Source organism: Pleuronectes platessa, chromosome 11 (assembly GCF_947347685.1).
Source record: "Pleuronectes platessa chromosome 11, fPlePla1.1, whole genome shotgun sequence".
Lineage (NCBI taxonomy): Eukaryota > Metazoa > Chordata > Actinopteri > Pleuronectiformes > Pleuronectidae > Pleuronectes > Pleuronectes platessa.
Genome location: NC_070636.1, coordinates 10366435 through 10389146, shown reverse-complemented (window position 1 = coordinate 10389146; position 22712 = coordinate 10366435). Strand labels below are relative to the sequence as shown.

Here is a 22712-nt window from a genome sequence, read left to right as displayed (position 1 = left end):
GAGCGGCGTCTGCACGGATCAGAGATCATGTGTTTGTATTGATGAGTTGTTCTGCACAAGTTTGACCCAAAAGGTGAGAGTGTGAGTGTGTCTGTTGGGTGGAAATGGTCAGTGAATGCCACTTTGGAAATGACTTAACAATTCTGTGCGTGGATTCAAAAATTCTAAAAAGCCTTTGTGAACTGTGTGTGTGTGTGTGTGTGTCACAGCTGGCTCAGAGATGGCTGGTAGCACTGCAGCCACCAGCGCCCTCCTGCCTCCGGTGAAGAACGTGGTGGTGTACAGGAATGGTGACCCCTTCTACAGTGGACGGAGGTTCGTGGTCAACCAGCGGCAAGTGGGCACCATGGAGGCTTTTCTGAACGAGGTGACCCACAACATCGGTGCCCAGCTCGCCATCAGGACCCTGTACACCCCGAGGCAGGGCCACAGGGTCGCAGACCTCCAGGACCTTCGGACGGGATCCCAGTACGTCGCTGCTGGCTTTGAGAGGTTCAAGAAACTGGAGTGAGTACTGAAGACTTTTCTCTAATAGAAGGCTTACAGTCTTTAAACCAGATGTTTTGTTGTTTGTAAAAAGACTAAGTATTCTTTATCGTATCTGTTGTCTTTGTGAACAGCTACCTGAGCGTGGGAGCAAAAAAGCAGCCTGCCACCCGTGAAGAACCCCAGGTAGGTTTATTTTCTCATATGGGCCACTTCCTTTTAATAGTACTGTCCATCATTCATTAATCCGAGTCTAACCAGGAGGAATGCACCACCAGTTAGTATCCTGGATTTTCCATTACGGATAAAAGTTCCCAATTGCCTGTAAACGAGGAGGCACGTGTTACATTTCTTTGTCACGTCCTTGGTGCATGTTCAAAGGTCACTCTTTGCTCATAACTTCCTCCTGGTGTCAGAGGCTGTCATGTAAATTAGCGTTAATAATAGGCTAAAGATTGTTCTGTCCTTGGTGGCCTTTCAAGCCTCTCACGAGACATTAGACGCAGTAATTACAGTCGGCTATCGTCAGAGATCCCAGAGATTATCAGAGATAAATTAAACCCACCGACACACACTCAAAGATATCAGTCCCACAAATCTGCCTGATTTCTTTCATTAATATCCATGAATTATTCCCTGATTCAATGGTGAGAATGTCCAAAAATCTCATAATGTAACAGTAAGTGATGAATTTTGGATCCGCTCCAAAACATAATGTATTCTTTCTTTTCCCATGTCGCTAATAGTTTTTAAGTAGTTGAATACCTCCGCATAACAGTCCCCTTAAATTCAATGTAGCTGCAACAAAGTGCACACACTTATAGATCAGATGACTAAATGTACCTGACTTCAAGATCCAATCATTTTTTATGGCTTTTCACATCTCACAATCTTAAAGAAAGTCCATCCCTCCATTGTCTTCCCCTTATCCGGGTTCAGGTTGTGGAGTTAGCTGGCCAGGAAGAGTACCCCAGACATCCCTCTAACTAGCCCCATTTTCTAGCTCTTCCTGGGGGATCCCGTTAGGTCCCTATGAAGTCCCTCCGGTACGTTCTGGGTTATTTGTGTAATCCTGCTGTTAAACACACAAACCAACCAATAAACTAAAATGGCGCATACATCCACCTTATGAAACACTATTAAATGTCCTAAATCCAGATTTATATTCGGATTTGTCTCTGGGAGTCTCATGCACTGGATCCAGATCCTTGGGTTATGCCCCACGCCACCACAACATTTCATGGAAATTGGTTGAGTAGTTTTTGAGTTGTCCTGCTAGCAATCAAACAAACCAATCAACAAACAATCACTTGGACAAAGACAGAAAACATAACCGACCTGCCAGAGGAAATGATGAAGATGTAGCATTACTGTCGGCGTAAGCTCTCTTCAAATTCAAATTGATTTCAGAGCAACACACACAGGAACACACTCAGAGCCACTCAAGCCCACAAGTGCTCGCTTTGTATTCCGACCAGCTGGCAGCCACGGCCGCCTGGTTCTTCGGACGCAGATTGTGTTCTCAGTCTTAAACCGTCAGTGTTACTTTTCTGCAGAACATAAAAGAGTACAGAGTAATTGTGTGTGCCTTGGGTGTCGGCCATGTGCAAAGCAGATTTGTTTTATCTGGAGTCCGGGGGTTTTAAAGTCTCACATGCCTGCGTTGTGGTTGCTGTGGAGCAATGCAGGAAGTGTGTCCGTATAAGTGAGCATCTGATCCTGCCGGCGAAACAAAGGGTTAATGCTTCCGGGCAATGTTATCAGGCCGCGTGCATGTCTGGGCAGGCCTCTCTGCTCGGAGACACTGTAAATGCATTAAAACCGCTGCCCCTTCAAAGCAAAAAAAAACAATAAGGGAAGATTATCAATGACCAGCTTTGCTCTGAGTTGAATTGTTCCAGCTATTCTGACTAAGCAGACACGGATATTGGCAGCAGATTTCATTGATGTGAGACAACGTAGGAGCCCGAGATGATCAGATACGCTTCGTTAAAGTGTCATTGCAGAAGTGGCAGCTTGACGTCAGTTTCCATAGCTGCAGCGTTCGTGCTGACATGAGCAGAATAGTTAGTCAGTCATTACACATTTGGGCAGAGTGATTTTGCAGCGATGGACGTTCGGTGTAATCGATGTGCCGGACATGGATGATGTAAATCCAATGAGGGAATGTTCAATATTGCTGAGGAAATGACGACATTGTGATGTTGAGCCGTACCACGCATCTGATTCTCTGAATGTCTCCTCCAGGCTAAAGCAGCACAGAGGCCAAATGTCTCGGCTAAATGGAGGAAGTTTATACCTTTGCCCTGCATCATACAGTGAGTTGGACAAACACACACATACTGAACATTAGCACATGAAGACTGTATCTCAGAGTGACTTAAAATAGGATGTCCTTGTGCTTATGTATTTTTGTAGTTTAGTGGAAAAATGCATCATAACATTCAGCCAAACATGACCTGATGGTGGCGCTAGAGGAAAGGTCTGAGGGTCACCATTGTTTATATAGATAATCCTTAAGGGAACTAGATATTAGGTACTAGATTTCATGGTAGTCAGTACAATAGTTGTCTAGATATTTCTCTCAAAACCATAAATGTCTTTCCCCATGGTGGAACTAGAGGACAAGTCAGAGGATGGACCAACAAAGTCATTAGTTGACATCCTCTGAGGACCATGAATGTGTCAGTTTTGCCTGTGTAGTAGCTCTTTAGATATTTCACATAACTTTGACCCGGTGATCGACAAGTCAGGGGATCAAAAGCAACGCCAACATGAGCCTGTAGGGGCCCATTGGTAATAACATTGGTGACCATCAGACCTTTCCTCTAGCGCCATCATCAGGTCATGTTTGGCTGGACTTCACAAGACATCTCATCGTGGCCAATGCAGACAAGAAGAATTACAGTGACCAAAAACTCTTCCTGTGTCCTGTTTTCGAAGACAAAATGCAAACTTCTGCTTCAATGCTTGTGTTCAGTGTTTTCCGTAATGGCGATATCCTATGTCCGCCATTTCGGTTCATCATTCCTCGGAGCACGCAGCAGGATCTGGAGCAGGTCCTGGGTCTGGTCACAGAGAAGGTCTGTCTGCGAACAGGAGCCGTGCGCAGGTCTGTGACACCGACAGATTCATAGATATACGTCTGTAGAAATGCACTAAATCAAAGCTGTACACTGCGTGATCAGGTTGTGTTCTATGGAGGGAGTGACTGTGACCTCGGCCGGGGAGCTGGAGACCGGCCACTGCTACGTTGCCGTGGGAACCGAGAGGTTTAAGAAACTTCCATATGTGGAGCTGCTGGTTTCAAACGCTGCAGACAGGTATTGTTATGCAGGGTCCTCTCTATACAAGTCCTTGTTTATGGGCTTCTTTGCAAACGAATATGAACAAAAAGATAATATGTACTCTTATCTCTTACTTTTTTCACACTTTATTATGTAGATATTACCCAGGAAAGAGAAGGCTGATGAGAAGAGCTGAGGTACAGTCAATTCAAACTGTAAAGCATTCCAAATATCTATTCATTTATTTAATTGTGCACTGTTAAACACATTGGTATCTGGATTTTGAAAAGTGATATATAAAGATTATTATTCTTTTCATTGTTTTACTGCAGCAACATTCCAGGCATTCCAAAAACAAACTGAAAAACGAATCTGTCACGTCTTTTTTATTTATATGTTTGTATATTACATTTTTCTCTCAGAACAGGAAAACAGGAAGTGGTCCAGCAGACCAGTACAGCGACTCTGCTCTCCTCGACTCCCCAGAGGTAAAAGCAATTCAATCCTCTGTATTATATTGACACTACAGGATCTATATTGGGACTGTTAATTGGTTTGGTGTCTATGAATACACAAGTGAGTAGGCTTTTTTCCCCCCTCTATGCATAATACTCAGTCAGATGGTCGGAGGGTGAAGTCAACAGGAGACGAAGCTGGACCTCCACAAGCCTCCCAGCAGAGGAGCAGGAGACAGGGAGCAGATGAGATGTCTGTATTCTTTGCCAGGCCGGTGAAGATCCGCAAGAACAGAGGTCAGACAAGACTAATGGATCTGGTCAGGAGCTGTATCAAATCTTAACTTAATTTATTGTCGGATGTCTTCATATTCAAAATAAGTAAAAGAAAAAAAAGACTCATATTGATGTCTGTTTATCACAGTCCAGCCCAGCATCTTTAAAAGAGCGGCACGGAAGAGGAGAGAGGAGATGCGAGGAGCTGAGGAGGTGCAGGAGGATGAGAATACAGCAACAGAGATTCCTGTTGACCAGGTTAACGTTTATCTCAGTTTTTTGCACAATGCTGCAGTTTAAAGATAGAAAATATTGCACTAGGGGGAAATGTAACACTGAAAGACATATAAACAATAATCTGTCCCTCGTGTCTTTTTCCAAGAGAGTGGCAGAAACAGTGGAGGATGAAGAAGGGAACCACAGAGACGATCCTCTGCACAGCACACAGCAGGTTAGCATCAAGGATACATTTGAATTTAGCTCCAAATCACTGTCTTTTACATTCATTCACTCTCAATTACAGTCTGGGGCACTTTTTTTGACACAGTGGCCGGACATTGAGGTTATCATGTAGAAAATGATCAATACCACAATAGGACTCATGATGGTGATGATGGTCTGGATGAGAATTTGTGCAATTGTGCTATTGTTGGATTATAGTTTGCACAAATGAGTTTAAAAAATATGATTTTTGATAATAACAATATTTGACAGATAATCTAAAAATGGAAAAAAGCAAACAACTTCAAACAACACAAATAGAATGGAAAACAGGTGCTTTATGCGTGAATGGGTGGTTACGTTTGCAGGACACGCTTGCCTTAATTAACAGGTTCAGTTAATTTATTTTGTGTAAATGAGTTCGTTTATTTTTATTTTACTCCAGAAGGCAGAATCATCTCAACAAAATGGTGTAGAACTGACAGAGAACTGGACGGAGAAGTCTGCTGAAATACAGGTACACAAAGCAAGACAAACTTGAAGCAACAATCATGCCGCTAAGTGGAGGGCATAGTCCCCTTGAAATCAATTGCACCAAATTGCACACACTCATAGATGTAATTCCCCTAAATATGCCTGATTTTGTTCATCGGGACCCTTGAATCATTTACTCACAATGTTAAAGAAAGTCAGAAAACTCCTGGGATCTGGCCCTTTGTCCAGATCCACCCCAAATTTGATTGGATTCCTTCCTGGCACATGTTCCATCCTTCCATTTAACTAACTAACAAAGGAACAGGGGCTATCATAACTTTTGCACAAGTATCTTCTTACATTTATTTGTACATGGATATAAAAAGTCAGCGCTCACTTTGTATCTCATTTCTAAAGGAACCTGAGCTGAAGCACACAACTCCAAGACCTTCATCCTCCACTTCTCAGGATTCTCAGGGAAAGAAAACGGAGGAAAAGGCAAGTGTACCCACCTCACAATGTAATCACATGACATTATCATCATAATCACCATGACCAGGCCCAGTGAAGATGCTTTCACTGTTTTAATGAATTGTTCTAACAGGTTAACCCACAAGATGTCCCATCAAACCTAGCAGAACAGAACCACCATGAGGACAACTAGTGAATGAGGAGCACGGAGGATTCAAGGTCCCGTCAGCATAAAGCATAACAAGCCCTGACCCACAGCAGATGACCAGGCTGTTACTGCTTCAGCAGACCCTATGCAGCTGAATGAATGTTATAGTTAGTAGAACTGAAACTGTGGTGATGAGACAAGTGACATCAATTTATGTTGTTTTGTTTTAGAAAGAGAGACAAGAATGTGATTTTGCTCAGACGTCATTAGAACAAACAAAACAGGAAGTGGAGACAATATCAGAAACTGTTGTACGATACATTTGTAAAGACAAATGATCAAAGAGTGAAATCATAAACTATATTTAATGATGGATATCACGTCTCCATTTCCTCCCACTATCCACAAATGAGGCCCAAGTATCCCGGATATGAACGCTGCCATCTTGTGCATTCAAGCATAAATATGGCAAAGGTCCAACTCAACCAGTTGTCAGTCATTTTATCTTGAAAGTATCAAATAAATATTAAAAACAACGAGCACTCGAACAAACCTATAATGATAGAAATTGTCTTTGCGAAAAAGAGTATTTAGATATATTTATTTAGAACTACAGCCATGCTAGCACCTCTCTCAAGCCTTACCCAGGTGCAGTGGTGTTAAATGCCAAATTCTGCATGTTAGCATAATCCTTGTGATAGTGCTATCACTGGCCTAGTTTAGTGTGTTAGCATGCTAACACTTTCTGACTAGCAGTAAACAGCTGAGGAAGATGTAACATAAACCAGTGTTGAAACTGAAATTTTAAACTTGGGATAGTTTGGGATATAAGTTGACTAAGCACTTCATCCAACACTTTAAATTGTCATCCCCAGAGCCACACTACTAGCATAGCTAAGAATAGACTTAGCACCATAAGCTTCACGTGGGTTGTATTTGTTACAGGGATTTGCTTTTGATTTCATTATATTGTAAAGTGTAGATGATATTGTGACCACACTGTTTTACAGGGGAAATTATGATTTAGATGTGAGTAGATTATGATGTGAGGCATTAATTTACAATGTGTACATAAGAGACCATATTTGTGACATTTGAAGTCTTAAGTGTGTCTGATATGTGAAGAACAAACATGAAAAATGATGTTTTGCTAACATTTTTTTTATTTCATTTCAACTACATGACAAGCTGAATAGATGCAAACAAAGTCATCTGTACAGTGCTCTGTGTCAATTTAAAAATACTGTGAAATAAAAACATTAGGATACATTTGAATTCTTTCTGAATACTTTTGAAAGAGAAGACAAGGTCACTCAACCTCGCAGTACTTAGTTGTGCTTGAATACTGCTTCACAAAGAACTTGAGACAGTAACATTGGTCCCTCTACCTCAGTATTAAATCATATATACATTACAGAACTGTATTATCCTCCTGCTCAGCAGTTAATGTCCCAGTTAGACCAGGAGGTGACATCTCTTTGGTCCATTTTAAACACCAGCCTTATTTGAATTTGTTCTCTATTTTTATGCAGATGCCTGTCCCATGGCGGGGCAGCAGGGTGCCTCCGAGTAAAAGTTAACAACCACCAACCACCGATCTCTATGTGAGCACCATAAATCTAACCTAGCTCCGGGGTGAACTCCACATGAACTCACTTCCCCTTCCAACTCCGTGTGAGAGTCTCTGACCAGGTCTTCTGAAGCTTCATTTAGTCACAATTCAGCACAACTGTCGCTCCGAGGAGACGTGTTCTGAATCTAAATTGGCCCCTTCAGTCCGGCTCCAGCGGCTAACGCCTTCTTTACTTCCTGCCGAGGAAACATTTGAACGTTCGGAAGAATTTGCTCCAATTCCGATCTCCGTTACTGCACAGACTGGTTTATATTCTGCTGCCCTGCGTCTTTGTCCTCGATGGAACTTATCACACACAGAGTGATTCCAGCCATGGTGAGAAACATCCCGGCAACAGCCTCTGCAGAGTGAGGGGAGGGGGAGGATAGACAAAACATAAAAGGTTAATAAAGAAGAGTTATAACAAAACCAGGACAGCAAAGCTGCTTTTACACATGCTCTGAACTACGAACATTTGCCTGATATTTTCCAAATGGGCTGTATGCAAATGTTTGCGTTGATTGCTCCAGACATTTTCCAGAGTTTGTGTCTTGGAGTGTCTTAATTCCTAGATCTGTGTGACTGGCCTGATACAGGAAAGCAAGCTTATGAGTATCAGCGACATTTGAGACTTACGTTTGCCTCCAAACTCTTCACCCAGTAACTTGCCGGTGAGCAGAGTGCAAAGGAATGTGAGCGAGTTGGCCACAGGGACAACGAAAGATAACTCTGCATAAAGAGTGAGAGAATATTAGATACAACATTTTGCTAACAAAAGTATTTCAACTCAAAGTGATCAATATTGCTGTTAAACAGATTTTTTTCACAATATATTTAATTTAGTAATAAGTAACTGCATGAAAATAGACATCTATGCGCACTAACAACTATATTACAACATAATTAAACTGTAGTTTAAATGATATGCTGTTATACTGTTAATGCACAGCACACTAAAATAATATTCTGCTACAACTCACGCACGGCACGTGTCATCAAGCAGGTGGTAACTTTTGTATTTCGATGTCGCAAAATACTGTGAAAACTCCAGTATGACATTATGATGGGATTGACAGAAACATGTCAATGTAATGTTTTAAAGGACAAAATACTCCACATGTTTTAATTTGATTACTGCTTATTCTGAGTCTCAGGTTAAGATAATCGGAAAATACTGTTTGCAGTGCAGGGTCTTATTCAGGCTTTGGTTAGTATTAGTAATTTCCAACTGTTCTTCTACAGTCACATGTCAAGACATCTGCAGTTAGAGAGAAGGGCCTGTAACAGAGGAGACCATCAGACTGTGAAGAAGGGAACCCTCGAGTGTCTGGCTCACCTGCGGTGGAGAGTGTGTAGTAGTAGACCAAAGAGCCACACTGGTTCAGGAGGAAAGGGACCAGGTACTGATGGAGACAGCAGAGAGAGTGAAATTAATCCAATTCTAAGGAAAAGCATTGATATCACACGTGTGACAGGTAGCTTTTACCAGCTGAGAACCCTAACCCTTTTTTAATAATATTTCTTAAATCGCACACTTTTTAAGATGCACTTTATGTGTATAGACTTTCTGTTATTGTACTAACTTTATTTGATTTGTCAGTCAGTTGTTGACTTCACATAGATAGACATTCATACATCTAATATTTCAATTAATATAGCAAAAAATCACCACACTAGATAGATATTAAGACATCCCAGTCCTCTGCTAGTCCTCTTCGGTTCCACATCCCGCCCCCAGCTCTCTGAGGTCATCCTCATAACAACTCCAACCTTTTCAATCTTGCTTTTGATCCAGCTTGAGGCTGTTTTATGATTCTGGTCACGCTTATCATTATGTGGCACGGAGGTCAGAGCGGTCATCCTCTCACCAGAAGGTCAGCCCTTTGATCCCAGTCTTCCACATGCTGAAGTGTCCTTGGGCAAGATACTAAACCCTAAATTGCTGCACATAGATGCGATGTATGAATATGCGTGGGAATAGGTGACTGTTAAACTGTTCTGTAAAGAGCTTTGAGTGGTCATCCGTCTGAGAAAAGCACTATATTAATACAGACCATTTAACTTGTCTGCCTTTTCCTGTATCTGCCTCTTTTTAGATTTGTTATTTCTAGCAATGTACATCTTATATTTTCTCCATGCTATTGTTCCTCTGTCATAATTGTAAAGCACCTGTTGATTCTGGATCCATTAAGTATCTATCTGTCTGATTTCTCTTTTGCTATATAGATCAATCTGAGTCGACCTGTGTAGTACTGAACTGGGGTCAGCTTGTACCTTTGTGTTGAGGAACAGAAACTTGATCTCCGCCAGCAGCTGGCTCATTCTGTTGGAGCGGCTCACATCCTCTATCCCCGCGGAGCCTCTCTTCAGGAAGGGGTTGGTGCAGCCCCACAGCACCGACACCAGCAGGAGACTGAGCAGCTCCACTGCAAGGGAACAGACCCCAGTCACCATTAATATCACCTGCTAGTGATGTAGCATATCGGTTTTATACAGTCTGTGGTTTAACATTAGCTTAGCCGTGGGGCTAACATCACAAACATTGCGGTTAGCATCTGGGCTACAGCAGTTCGCGAGAGTAAGCTAACTTCCTTAGCATAGTGTTCGCCCCTGTTGGGTTCGTTTGGCATAACTAAGCCTGGTAATGAAGAGGAAACTGGTCTAAACCAGGAAACACACGAGGTTTAAAGATAATAGTGAATATGAGGATGAATTAGCTTGTTAGCCCCACTCACCTATAGTCACCATCGTGATGTAAACAGCAGCTGTGAGGTGGCGTTCAGGAGCGCTCCGTGTTTGTGAGACAACTTTAACGTTCGTAAAAGTCACGAACACCCTTAATTATATCCATATGATATAATATATATGTAATATTATATCTGATGTTATACAAATAATGAATTAAATTGAATTAAGCTACAGAACTTCTTTTAGTGAAGAGTTCGTCTAGAAATGTAACATTATACAACACGTCCAGTTGTCTTGAATGCAGCCTCGCAACTTTTCAAAGTACGAGGATGAGAAGTTACCAGGAAAAATAAATATTAACTAGTTGATGGGAACCATATGTCATTTATTTGATCACCGAATATAAACTAGAAGGTTATGAATTTTCAGAATTATATTAAATTAAATGTGTCCCACACTGTGATTCTTGTAAGGCGTCAGAAGCCAAGGTTGGAAACTACTGATTTATTGTCTATCAATAGGTTTTTAAAGCATGTTAAATCATCCAGTGTCTAAAAATAAAAAGTAATTTTTAAGTAAGGCTGTCAAATATATGTAGTAAAGTAGAAAATACACTCTGAAATGTGCATCAAAAGCAGCATAGAATGACACAGTCACACACACACACACACACACACACACACACACACACACACACACACACACACACACACACACACACACACACACACACACACAATCATTTATCCATCTTCTTCCTGTTTTTAGTTTCTCAGGTGAATAAACATGTAATCCAATCCCTAATGTTAATATAGGATTGGCCTAGGGAGTAGAGTGGTCGTTCTCCAACCAGAAGGTTGGGGGTTCAATCCCCACTCTTTCCCATCTGCATGTCCTTGGCAAGATACTGGACCCCTAAAATTGGCAGGACTTCAACCATCTATTAATTTCACAATATCTTACACTATGTAAATCTAATAACAAAAATAAATTAAGGGGGGTCACTGTCTGTCAGTGCTTGTCAGTGCTCGGGCCCTGATTATAACAACAATAATACAACAATAATACTAATAACCATTAATATAATAACTTATTCAATTACAAATTTTCTTTTCCTCTCTTTTTTTCTTTTCTTTCCTCTGCTGTTCTTACTTACGTCCTTTTAATCTCCCCCCCCCCCCCCCCCCCCAGCTTTACGTCACACTTTCTGCCGCACAAATTACAAGCAGCCGCATTTAGAAACATGACATTTTTTATTTCATCTCTTTTCTTTCACTAAAGAGCCACAAACAATACAAACACAGAGAACAATGAAAATAAAGTGCAAAGTCCTTTTGGTGCCAACTTTGAAAAACAGAGAACTCACATCAGTGTGTTCAGGCTATTTCTCTGTGGTCTCTTCATTCTACATAGTAAAACAAATTTCATTGACATTCGAGAGATTCATTAAAGTAAAACTAATCTGTGAGAATCTGTGGGGCAGAAGAAAAAGACAGCGTGATGCCAGGTGAACCAGTTTCATCAAAGAATATTGTTTATAGATATAAATCTGCTCTATCAAGTTATGACCTGAAAAAAGGCTGGTAACCATTATCATCCAGCACAGTGTCTTTATTTTCTATTATACTAATTCTACATTTACTTATGAACATATAGAGTTCTCCTTTATGCAGAAATGTACACACTTATGACCAGCATCGTCGAGCCATTACAGCCTTTACTATACATATTCTTCATGGTTTAAGTACTGTCGGAACATCAACAAACAGTACAAGCAGTAAGAAACTTGATTGTCTCTATACCCTAAACACGCTTTCATCATGCAACATCCTTCATGTGACCCATTGCGTCTTTGTCTGGCACCATTTTGTTCACGTTGTGTGTTTGTGTACACCAAAATGACGTATATCCCAGTAGTGACCACCAGTGGCTCAGTTGGTGAAGATTGACAGTGACAACTCTGACGTCACGGGTTGAGTTTCCACAGGATTCAGTCAACACGGGCCGTGCGTGGTCACGGACGAGGACCGCACAGCAGTCAATGCCTGTTGTGAGACTAGAGTGCAGTCATGGTGCTATGTGTTCCCCAACGACGGAGATTCATGTATGGTGACCACGGTGGAGCTGCTGGTGGTGCTGAGCTGCTCTATGTGGTTCTCCTCCACGCTGGTCAGCTCCGCTCTGGGCAGATGGAAGATGTTCTCCGAGGCCGGGTTGGAATTGGCGATGCTGCTCGACACAGAGCTGATTCCCAGGGTGCTTAGCGGTATGCTGCTGTGTACCGTGGACTGTGACATCTTCGGACGAGGTTTGGTGCTCCCTCCCAGGACTCTGGATGCATGGGTCCACCTGGAAACAATGAGACCATTTTAGAATAGATCTCACATCACTCATATCTAGCGGGACATGGATTTTAAATATTTGAAAGCTTTCTAGTAGGCCTTTTACTTCAGTGGACATAGTACAAAAGATACCAAACACATGAAATGAAAATAGGTAAGAAAACAATGTTAAATCAAAACTGAATAAAATAATCCATATTTATGAATATACTTTTGGCATGTGTTGCCCTTATATGAATCTTAATTAACAAGTGTTACTGTGTTCTATTCTCAATCATCATTGTGTGACCCCTTCCCTCAGGTTTACAGTGGCAAAGCGTTACAGAGCACATTTACTTACATTTGTCACACCTACGGTAATAAACGATAGGAGGTACTTTTTACGAGCTTTTTTCCATTTTACGAAAACATAATGATTGACAGCTGTAGTTACTAGTTACTTTTCACTTTGAAACTTTACACAAAACACTCTTGTGATCTTGTCGTGTATGAGGAATTGTTATGACTTACACACATACAGTCATAATAGAAAGTAGATAACCAGCTGAAACGGTGAGAAGTGCACAATAAGATGCTTCATAATAATAATAAGAACTTAGAATTCAAAATAAAAGTCATCACATAAATGAACCGACAAGGTTTATTCTACTATTGACTTGATAGTTTAAGTAAACTTTGTGTATAATATTGGACTTTAATTTGTATTAAGAATCAATTCCCTCATATCTGCTCAGGAAATATTTATATATTGAATGTTACTGCTTCCAAACTTTTTCTGCCATATGTTCTTCTCTTAGACTTTATTTGGCATTTAGATTAAGAGACATGGGCGATGATTCATCAAGGATCAGTAGAGGCCAATGTGTCCGACTTGCTGGTCAATACGACCCAAGGTGTCATGAGATGATTTTAAAATCACAACAAAACAAAAACAGCCATATGTGCCAACGACTTTTCTCTGAACTTTCAGAATAAACAGTCTCAAAGTGGAGCAGCCCTCTTTGGCGGTACTGTTTTCATGTGAGTGGTGTGAAGAGGACTGTTTACTCTTAAAAGGTTACATATCAAACCATGTATGAATCAATATAATAGAGTGAATACCGATTTAACAAAATGGGTGATGTTTATTTAATTTTTTTGGATCTCACGGACGGAGCCTAATGAAAAGATAATAATACAAAAGCTGTTCACTGTTCCTCCGATAAAAATAGCATGGCTGGAATTGTACTGCCTGTGACATTCAGAGGGCAGGAATTGTGGTGTCAAGCAGGAATGCGGCTCTACCTGTTGTACGTCTTCAGGATGATCAGAAGAATGGCGAGAATGATGATGATACCTATGACGATGATGGCGATCATAGCCCCAGAACCTGACAGACACAGAAAGAGGAGGAATGAGTCATTTAACAGTTGAACCTTAGTTTTTTTTTTTAATTTGCATTTGCAGTCTAACTGCTCCACGTGAAGCAGCTTGTTTTGTGCACACTCCTGAAGAAGTAAGCAATGCTTAGCAACGAGATTACTCACAGGCAACCGGAACATTACATTATGTTTAATGTTTCATTAAACGCTTGAGTGCCGCTCCCATGCAAGGCTGCATGATGCAATAGGTTGTTATTTAAGAGGCTTGGCTTATCATAGAATATTTTTTAAACTAATGTTGCTGGAGAGGATGCAGCTCTGATTGTTGATATAACTAACACCTCACATGGATGTCTTATCAATATGAAACTGAAGAAGACAAAACACAAACATGAACGCAATGTGGGGTATCCTTACTCTGGATGAGGATTTGTTCTTGGGACTTTGTGACGGTGGTGTTTGGAAGTGCAGTAGTGATGGTCACAGGTGAGACAGTTGAAGCTTGCATCTTCAGCAATAACCTACAAAGAAAAAAGAGAAATTAGCCAATTTAGTCAAATAAAGTTAAACACGATACTAAAGCACTAGAATAGTGCCCAACAGTCCCCTTTGATTCAATCAACCTGTATCAAAATGCAAATACTCAGGGATATCAGGGATATAAGATTTGAAGGGCTCTTCCCTGATCCATAGCGCAACTTTCCACCAAGTCTTCGTGGCAGTCTGTATCGTAGTATTTGCGTAATCCCGCCAATTATCAGTCAAACACAAACAAAAACGAAACCTCCTTGGCGAAGGTAATGAGGAAACGAGAATAATTGATTTGAAGACAAACATAGCTGTGCGACACCCCTCTGACACGTAGCAGAGGGAGAGGCTCCGGTCATTAAGGTTCTAAAGAAAGCACAGGACTGGGGAGCCTCACCAGTAGATCATGTATGAAACAATAATCATTACTGACATCACCACCATTGAGTCGATGTGCAGGCCAAACTGCAGCCGGCGTCACAGCTCATACTGTACACTAGGTAGGGTTTTTAATAGGTTTGTGGCCTGAGGTAGAAGGCGATGCATTATGCAGCTGGTGTTACTTGCACATGAAGTTCAACTCTGGTGATTACGCAGAAAGTTTGAATTGAGTGGCTTTTGTGGTATTTGTGGATCAGGTGAAAATTTCTATTCAGCGCTCGGTGTCAGCGGCTACAGAGAGTCCACGAGAACATGATGGTAACACAATGTTGGCTCCTTCTAACAGCCGCTTGAAGAAGTGGGCTGCTGTATTCAACATGACAGAGTGAGCCTGGAGAAGGATTCCCCCCCCAGGCCTGGGTAAGCCCGTCAGGTTCGGGCAGGTCACAGGCCTGATAACATGTTTAATGGTTGACTCATCAAATCTACAAGAGAGACATCTAATCTGCTTTGCAATTGTTATGAGTCATGATGGTATCTTCTCACGTTATGGAGGATCCCTGATATTCAACAGGAAACGATCTGTACAGAGCTGTGGGTCAGGGCTGTCCCAGTAACTGATACTTCCCCTTCCCCTCTACTGGTACTTCTTGCATGCAAATAGACGGGAAGTCATGTAAACTTCCCATAAAATGAATATACAGGTGGTCACTTTGTGTTCATTGTCTACACGTGATTAAGTTTAGATTCCCACTGTGTCTAGAAAGGTCACCGGACATTTCTCATGTGCCAGACCTGTACGATCGTATTTATTAGAGTTCCTCATCCTCTTTTTCACGCGGCGTGACGTGAAACAAAGTGCAGGAACAACAAATTAAAACTAAGGCACACATAATTATATTTAATTATATGACCTGATTACTCAGCTTATAATAACAATCTGCTACTGAAATGATATGTTTTTTGCTTCTACGTGCTCGTAACTCATTTAAATGCTTTAGTGACTAACCCTGGAGTCATGCAGGGTGTAGACTTGGTGCTGTCAGATAAATTACAGGCTTTGCATTTATGGTGGACAATCTGATTTTGTTATTAAGCATTAAAACACATTACAACTCGAATAGGGTATTCCTCCGCCGAGGCCCAACGGTCCCCTTAAAATGAATCAAGCTGCATGGTTTAGGGAAAACGGTGAAAATGGTGAAAAACACCTGATCTCGCAATGCCATGATTGAACGTCCCCTTCCCTGACCCCTAAGGCATCCTTCCATTAACTTTCATGGTAATCCATTCAGTTTAAAGATGTATGACATGACAGTTGGCCAACATTGACGAATCCATCTTTCCCAAAAGTGAAGATTTAAATTGCTCCCCTGGTGGCTGGTTTCAGTACATGTCACCAATCCCGAACTCCATGTTGGCAGATGGCTACACTTCAAATAATTTTGATGTATTTTTTAAGTGCTACTTTTCAGATAATACACTGATACTGACTCTGGCTCCAAACAAACAACGTTAACAGCGCAAGATGGCAGTCCCGATATTTGCGATATTTTGGCTTCATTCATGCACAGCAGGAGGAAGAGCAGACATGTCGGCCATCTTATCGTTCAATTGTTGCTAGTAAGTGGACTTTGCTAAGTATACTAAGCTTAGCTAACCTGCTTGAATGTTGAATAGTTCTTCTAAAACCATGCTTCCCTTTGTGTTAAATGTTTTTAAATATCCTCTCCACTAGAATATTATGAGATTATATTTCTTCTTTAGACTCTCCTCTTTCAATGATAATCAGGATATTGTGTTTAACATGTAATGGACTCGGCCATTAACGGAGAGTAATGTGTACATTTCACCTATAGACTCTCGTGGTGAAGGGACCTTTTTACAACCTCATCCAGGGATTTTGACTGGACAATCGAAGCCAGTACTTGCATGTCATGTGTCATGCACTTCTTATCCGGCTTCCTTCTCTACAGCAAATATTACCGAGCCAACGCACCCTGTGTTGACAGAATATTAAGCACAGAGATTAGCCCTGACATATATCAGGTTTGCTGTTTGCAGAGGTGACAGCTCCTGATAAGTGGCCAACTGATCTGTTCGAGGTTGATAACACCATTGCTTTGGTTGCTGTGTGCTGGGGCAATGCCATGCTCAAAGGGCTGTGCACAATACGGTGGAAAGTGATGTGTATTCATTTACTATACAGTTATCAGCTTAAACGTACCAAATGTACAGTCAGTCAATATGACGATGTAGCGATTTGAGGTTTAACAGGAGAAGGGGAGAATTTGAACATTGATTGAATCCAAACAAAGACACATGTTGAAATGTATAGTAACCACATTAAAAAGACCTGATGAGATGGACTTTGCACCTTTGTGCTGTAACATTAAAGTGCACAAGATATATATTACTATTATTTATGGTGGACAGTACTGTAGGCTACCTGTCTTTAGCGGTTTTCAAAATGATAGGGCAGATCACAGACTTTATCTTCATAATCCAAATATGTTTCATTATTTGAATTAGCTTTCTGCAAAACCTTTTGGTTATGTAGGCTATAGATGGATGAAAGAACCATTTTGTGATTCAATACACATCACATGACGTCAGCTGGAAACTGTAACAATCCAACAAACTGAGATTGTGCTATGACAACAATGCAGCACTGATGCCTCTGAATCACTGTCATCGGACAGGGATTATGTGTGTGTGCCAGCCAGGTGAGGGCATGATCGGAGTGGGACTTGTTTTGAAGCATACACAGGTTCAAACAAAACCAACTGCTGCAGGAGCATGCGGTAAAATGTCAGATTAAATATTGAATAGATACTTTGACTGAAATGCTCTGGTTGGAAAATGGTAGAGAGGCTTGAGATATATGTAACTGTAGCCCTGGCAAAGGCAGACGTCATATTAGGGATGGGTGGGTGTGTCCGCTCCCACGGCTTGTGTAGCTTTTGTGTCGTACACGTCAATTAAGGATCGGGTAACCGTCACCTTACCCCACCTCCAGTACGCTTAACACAACTTGTATTTAGTGATGCCACAGATTAAAATATAGAGAATCTTCTCACCTTGCTGGCAAACTACATTATAACAGACAAAATATTTCTGCTGGTGATCAAAGGTGGGCGTCGATACTTTCTTGCACAAATCTACACAAAGAGCTGGTTCAGCATCTAACAGACGACTGTTGAAGATGAGTTCTGACGTCTAAACCAGCCAAAAGAAACAACCACTCTACTCGAAGGAAGTTCTAACCTCTGAGAAAACACACCAAGGAGGGACTGGCGGTGTATCAATGTCTTGTCTTGTTTAGTTTCACTCCACAAATTGCTCTAAAAGAATAACACAATCTATGGTTTGTTAAAAATGTAGCGTGGCAACAGACTCAATCGTTAATTTGCATAATAAGCAACGTAGCATCATTGACCTTTATTTACCGACTTACGAACAGGAAGCGGTGGAATCCTGTTTTTGTTGTCACAATGAGGGAAGAAAGAAGTACCATGGAAATTGAAATATGACACTAAAGCCTGATGGCTTAGTTGATAATGGCATGTAGTAAGTTCTAAAGGTGAGAAAGAACCACTATCAACATCGATATGGGAAATGCAGATTTATATGTATATGATATGTAGATATATTGATTATTAATTGGCAGTATTGTACGCATGGAGTATTGTACGCATGGAGAATATTGTAGTTTTATATATGTGTAATTGCTATGTGTCTATCAATCAGCAGAGTCGAATTAATGTGGTAAATGTGACTTTATTCTTGAATCATTCATTTGTTCACATGTATGTTTATTTAGATTATATACATATTGAAATGTATACATAAATATACATATTTATACATATTCTATTGGATCTTCTGGTTTAGTTATAGTTTGATTAAATTATTATTTTCTAATTTAGCTTAACGAAGGATTTGTAGCTCAAAGTGTCCTCATTCAGTTTCTCTGCTGTCTGTTTCTTCTTCACTGTAATAACGTCGGTTTGTTGTTCTACGAGACGCAGCTCTTCACCTGCACTGCAGATTCAATATCCTCTCTTCCACCCTCAGTAAACAAATCATTTATTGGTTTGTTCAGAGAGTTGAGAGAGCAGGAACAATTTAGTTTCCTCTTTTCCCCCCCTCTCTATATGAGGAAACACCAGACAAAGCTGTTAAGTGGCTCAACTATTCCCCCCCCCGCACCTTTTCTCTCCACACATCAGAAAGCACTGTCTCCTGTTCGTAAACACGATCAAAGCGTGACCTTCGCCGAATGACGTTTGGAGTCAATATTTGAGCAGTCAATTTGAAACAGGTTAATAACACACGGATGGGACAATTACTTCGGCTCTGCCTGGGAGAATAAACACGCATGCAGAGAGGTTGTCTGTATCACATCAGATGTAAACATCCCATACGCTAATACTTGTTTTCCAGATGTCACATTAGAGAGACCTTTGAAGTACGTCTATTGGGAATTTGCAGCAGCACTCACAGAGCTTGGCAAATAATGCATCGGCCTTTGTTTGACCAAAATGATGGAGTGACATCAGAGATTAACTAATAAAGTGAGTGTTGAAAAACTGTGATACATCACAACTGAGTCTCAGCTCGTGTGAGAGTGACCTTTGGAAGGAGCAGTGTTGATTCTTGGACTAAACTCAACGTGTAGCGTAAAAGTAAATCCTGCATTGCCCCTGACAGATTTACAAATATCCCGATGATGATTTCAATGCACAACTATCATCAATAATCAAACACCAAACTCAATTCCAACTAAAATGACACATACCTCGAACCAAGGCCTCACAGTACCCTTAAGAATCCACATTAGAATTCACTCGATTTTTATTTAGAGACAAAAGTGACAGGACAAGCGTATTTCAGCGGCCAATCAGATTTCAGCTGGAGCTAGTGCCCCCTTGTCCCACCCCTGGACTTGGCCCTGGATAAAAAAACATAACTTCCCTGGTGGAGTTAAAAGAATGAATTTTTTTTAATGAAAAAGGACTGCCGAAATCCACTTTGTCATTAAGGCTTCGAGACAGTGTGTTTGCACAGCAGCTTAGGTTAGAAATATGTGTTCCTCCTGTGGTTACAGATGACAAATGGATATTTATAGAAAACAAAAGAAAATAAAAATGCTGTGGTGAGAACGGACAAACGTGCCATTCTTCATGTCAGTAACTGGTTGGGTGTAAAACAGAGTGACAAGCGTCTGCTGCGATACAAGAGAAGAAACAGTCGGTATGCTGGTATGTATGGTGCAACGTGCTTTTCAAGGCTTTCACATTTTCAAACAATGCTTATCAGCGTTATAACGATAACATGAGAAGCTTCATGTTTACCAGCGACTGAGAGAGACGGAAGATTATTTTCTCTTTCATGCGAAAGTGGGCAGTTCATTCAAGCGTCTCAGACAGGGTTGGGCTCTGATGAACCCTCTATCTGGTGGCTTACAAAATCTTTAAAGGGAATCCTTTTTTCATTAAAGTGAGATCTTATCATATCATTAAACCTGCCTAGAGGGAACAGCTTGTTTATTAAACTTATCCCCACCAGTATACCTTAAGAATATTTATGGTTTTGATTGTTTGGGGGGGTTTTCTATCTCGCCATTTTCAGACAGGAACCCCAGAAAATGTCTAGAAAATTGGGTCCGGACCTTCTTGGACTTTACCTTTCACCTAAGATCTGAGAACGGAGCAGGAGATTGTCCGGTTGAGACACATTCACAAGATTTACAACAATGGGAACATGTCAAGGTGAGGGGGTGGCGTGTGGGTTGAGCATGCACAAGGTTGGACGTGATGTTTCTTTACAGCACATCCAGGCCGGTATCGGGTCATTTGGAAATTTAATTATGGGGGTTGACAGGAATAGTACCAGAAAATGTCCAGAGCAATGACTCTGATACTTTCGTTCTCAAATGTTTTAAGGAAAATGTGTGGAATTAAGTACATGTCTGAAAAAAAGCTTTTGTCTCATGTCCATCTTAAAAACATCTATGCTAATAACTAGATGATAAACTAGGATTTCCACCTTGCGGTTGTACGCCTCTGTCAACCATGTCTGTCCAGACTCATTTATTATATGTAGTGATGACAGTTTTTTAATCCTAATTAGCTGATGAATTCTTGAGTTATGGCCAAAGAGGGGATTCAGTGAGGGCACAGTGACTCTTAAACGACCGAAATCCAATCAGTTCATCCTGGAATCTTTAGGGTTTCTCTATCATTTTTAAAGTCTCAACCTTAAAGTGCCTTTAGATAATGTATGATATGATTTAGCGATATACAATAATAATTTTTTTGTTTTTGCCAAATTTCAAGAAGTTCACTCAAAGTGTACCTGAGACGTAATTCTCACAATACTTGGAAAGACATAAAACATAATGCCTCTAGCCACAGCTTTCACATAGTGGGTATAAAATGAAAGAGGCATTTAAATAACATCTTATTACTTTATCTAACTCAAACTGACACATTTTACACTGATCCAAACTTTATTTTTAGCCAAATGTTGGAGCGTTTGTGCAGCTCTGTGAGTCCCTGAAGCCTAATTTAATAAAAGAACGTGTAATTTTTCTATTCTTACACAGACAAATCTGCCAATTGTCTGGAATCATCTTTAACTGAGTTTAGAGCCTAAAACCATCATCTTTCTGTCTCCTGACACTGTTTAGCTTTGAATTACAGCAGCGACATTGTACAAACAGCAGTCATATTTTCCTATTACGTGGCTACTGATGAAATGGGTGATTAGAGCAAGCGCTCCATCAGACAGTCTGTTATCATTAAGAGATACACACAAACACACAAACACACACACACACACACACACACACACACACACACACACACACACGGACACTGTAGCGATCTGGAATTGATTTAAATCTGTGTCGGTCCACATGTTTCACACAGTAAGAAGAGATTTATTAATCCGAGGGCTTTTTGGAACGTGAACTATTCCCTTTCACCTGCAACTCACCTGCCATGTTGTCTGGAGGAGCATACGTTCTCACACACACACACACACACACACGCATACACACACACACACAAACACACACACCCTGATACAACCACATTGCAGTGACACACATTCATAGTCACCACTGAAAAGTGACTCAAGTGTGGAGGGGAACTCACATAGGCTGTGTGAGTGATCAACCTTGTGACTTACCTAACCGTCTCCTCTTTGATTTCAGCCCAAGCCTTCTCCAGACAGGACCCTGAGCAGCCTGGTGCCCCCCCACCCTCAGCTGACATAAGGGGGCATAGTCCACTGGTGGAGGGCCCGACAGATCACAGCAGGTCTGGGGAGGGAGGAGAGTGTGTGAGCCTCTCCGGGGGAGGAATGTAAAGTCCCAGGTGCTGCTGAAGTCCCACAGGTAAAACAACAGAAGGGTTCCAAAAACAAGCAGGGATTCCTCTGTACCTGTGTGTGTGTGGTGTCTGTGGGAATCAGAGTGTTCATGTGAAGAGGAGGAGGAGGAGGAGGTTGAGGAAGAAAAGGAGGAGGCTCCACGCTCGTTCAGTCACTGCTCCTCGCTCAGAGTAATAATCTCAGGCAGCTGGTTTTTCAGGTCCTTCCGCCAGGCCCTGAGGCGTGCCATGCACACCGCTGCCGATCAAAGAGCTGCCAGCGCCGCTCGGCCCCTCACCATGACTACTGCCTCTCCAAATCCTCTCGTCTGCATCTGATAGGATGTCTCACATGGAGTTCTCAGGATGTGTCCCCGTGTGTT

At 41.3% G+C, this 22712-nt stretch overlaps 3 protein-coding genes across 3 annotated transcripts; 1 reads left to right on the top strand and 2 right to left on the bottom strand.

The window, feature by feature from the left end:
- The first annotated feature begins 220 nt into the window (after positions 1-220).
- dcdc2b (doublecortin domain containing 2B) lies at positions 221-7223 on the top strand. Its single transcript, XM_053435313.1, has 12 exons — positions 221-507; positions 621-672; positions 2734-2804; positions 3467-3598; positions 3675-3809; positions 3931-3970; positions 4196-4261; positions 4390-4558; positions 4653-4762; positions 4887-4955; positions 5391-5462; positions 5837-7223. Exons 1-12 carry the CDS (start codon positions 221-223, stop codon positions 5963-5965), a joined length of 1332 nt encoding a protein of 443 aa, XP_053291288.1. The 3' UTR covers positions 5966-7223.
- On the bottom strand, positions 7184-10535 carry tmem234 (transmembrane protein 234). Its single transcript, XM_053435314.1, has 5 exons — positions 10386-10535; positions 9925-10076; positions 8987-9053; positions 8287-8379; positions 7184-8011 (listed from the first exon to the last, which is right to left on the bottom strand). The coding sequence occupies exons 1-5, from the start codon at positions 10396-10398 to the stop codon at positions 7902-7904; spliced, it is 435 nt and encodes a 144-aa protein (XP_053291289.1). The 5' UTR covers positions 10399-10535; the 3' UTR covers positions 7184-7901.
- Positions 10536-11572: 1037 nt separating this feature from the next.
- Positions 11573-22525, bottom strand: ncmap (non-compact myelin associated protein). Its single transcript, XM_053434474.1, has 4 exons — positions 22148-22525; positions 14459-14562; positions 13965-14049; positions 11573-12687 (listed from the first exon to the last, which is right to left on the bottom strand). The coding sequence occupies exons 1-4, from the start codon at positions 22231-22233 to the stop codon at positions 12414-12416; spliced, it is 549 nt and encodes a 182-aa protein (XP_053290449.1). The 5' UTR covers positions 22234-22525; the 3' UTR covers positions 11573-12413.
- Positions 22526-22712: the final 187 nt, after the last annotated feature.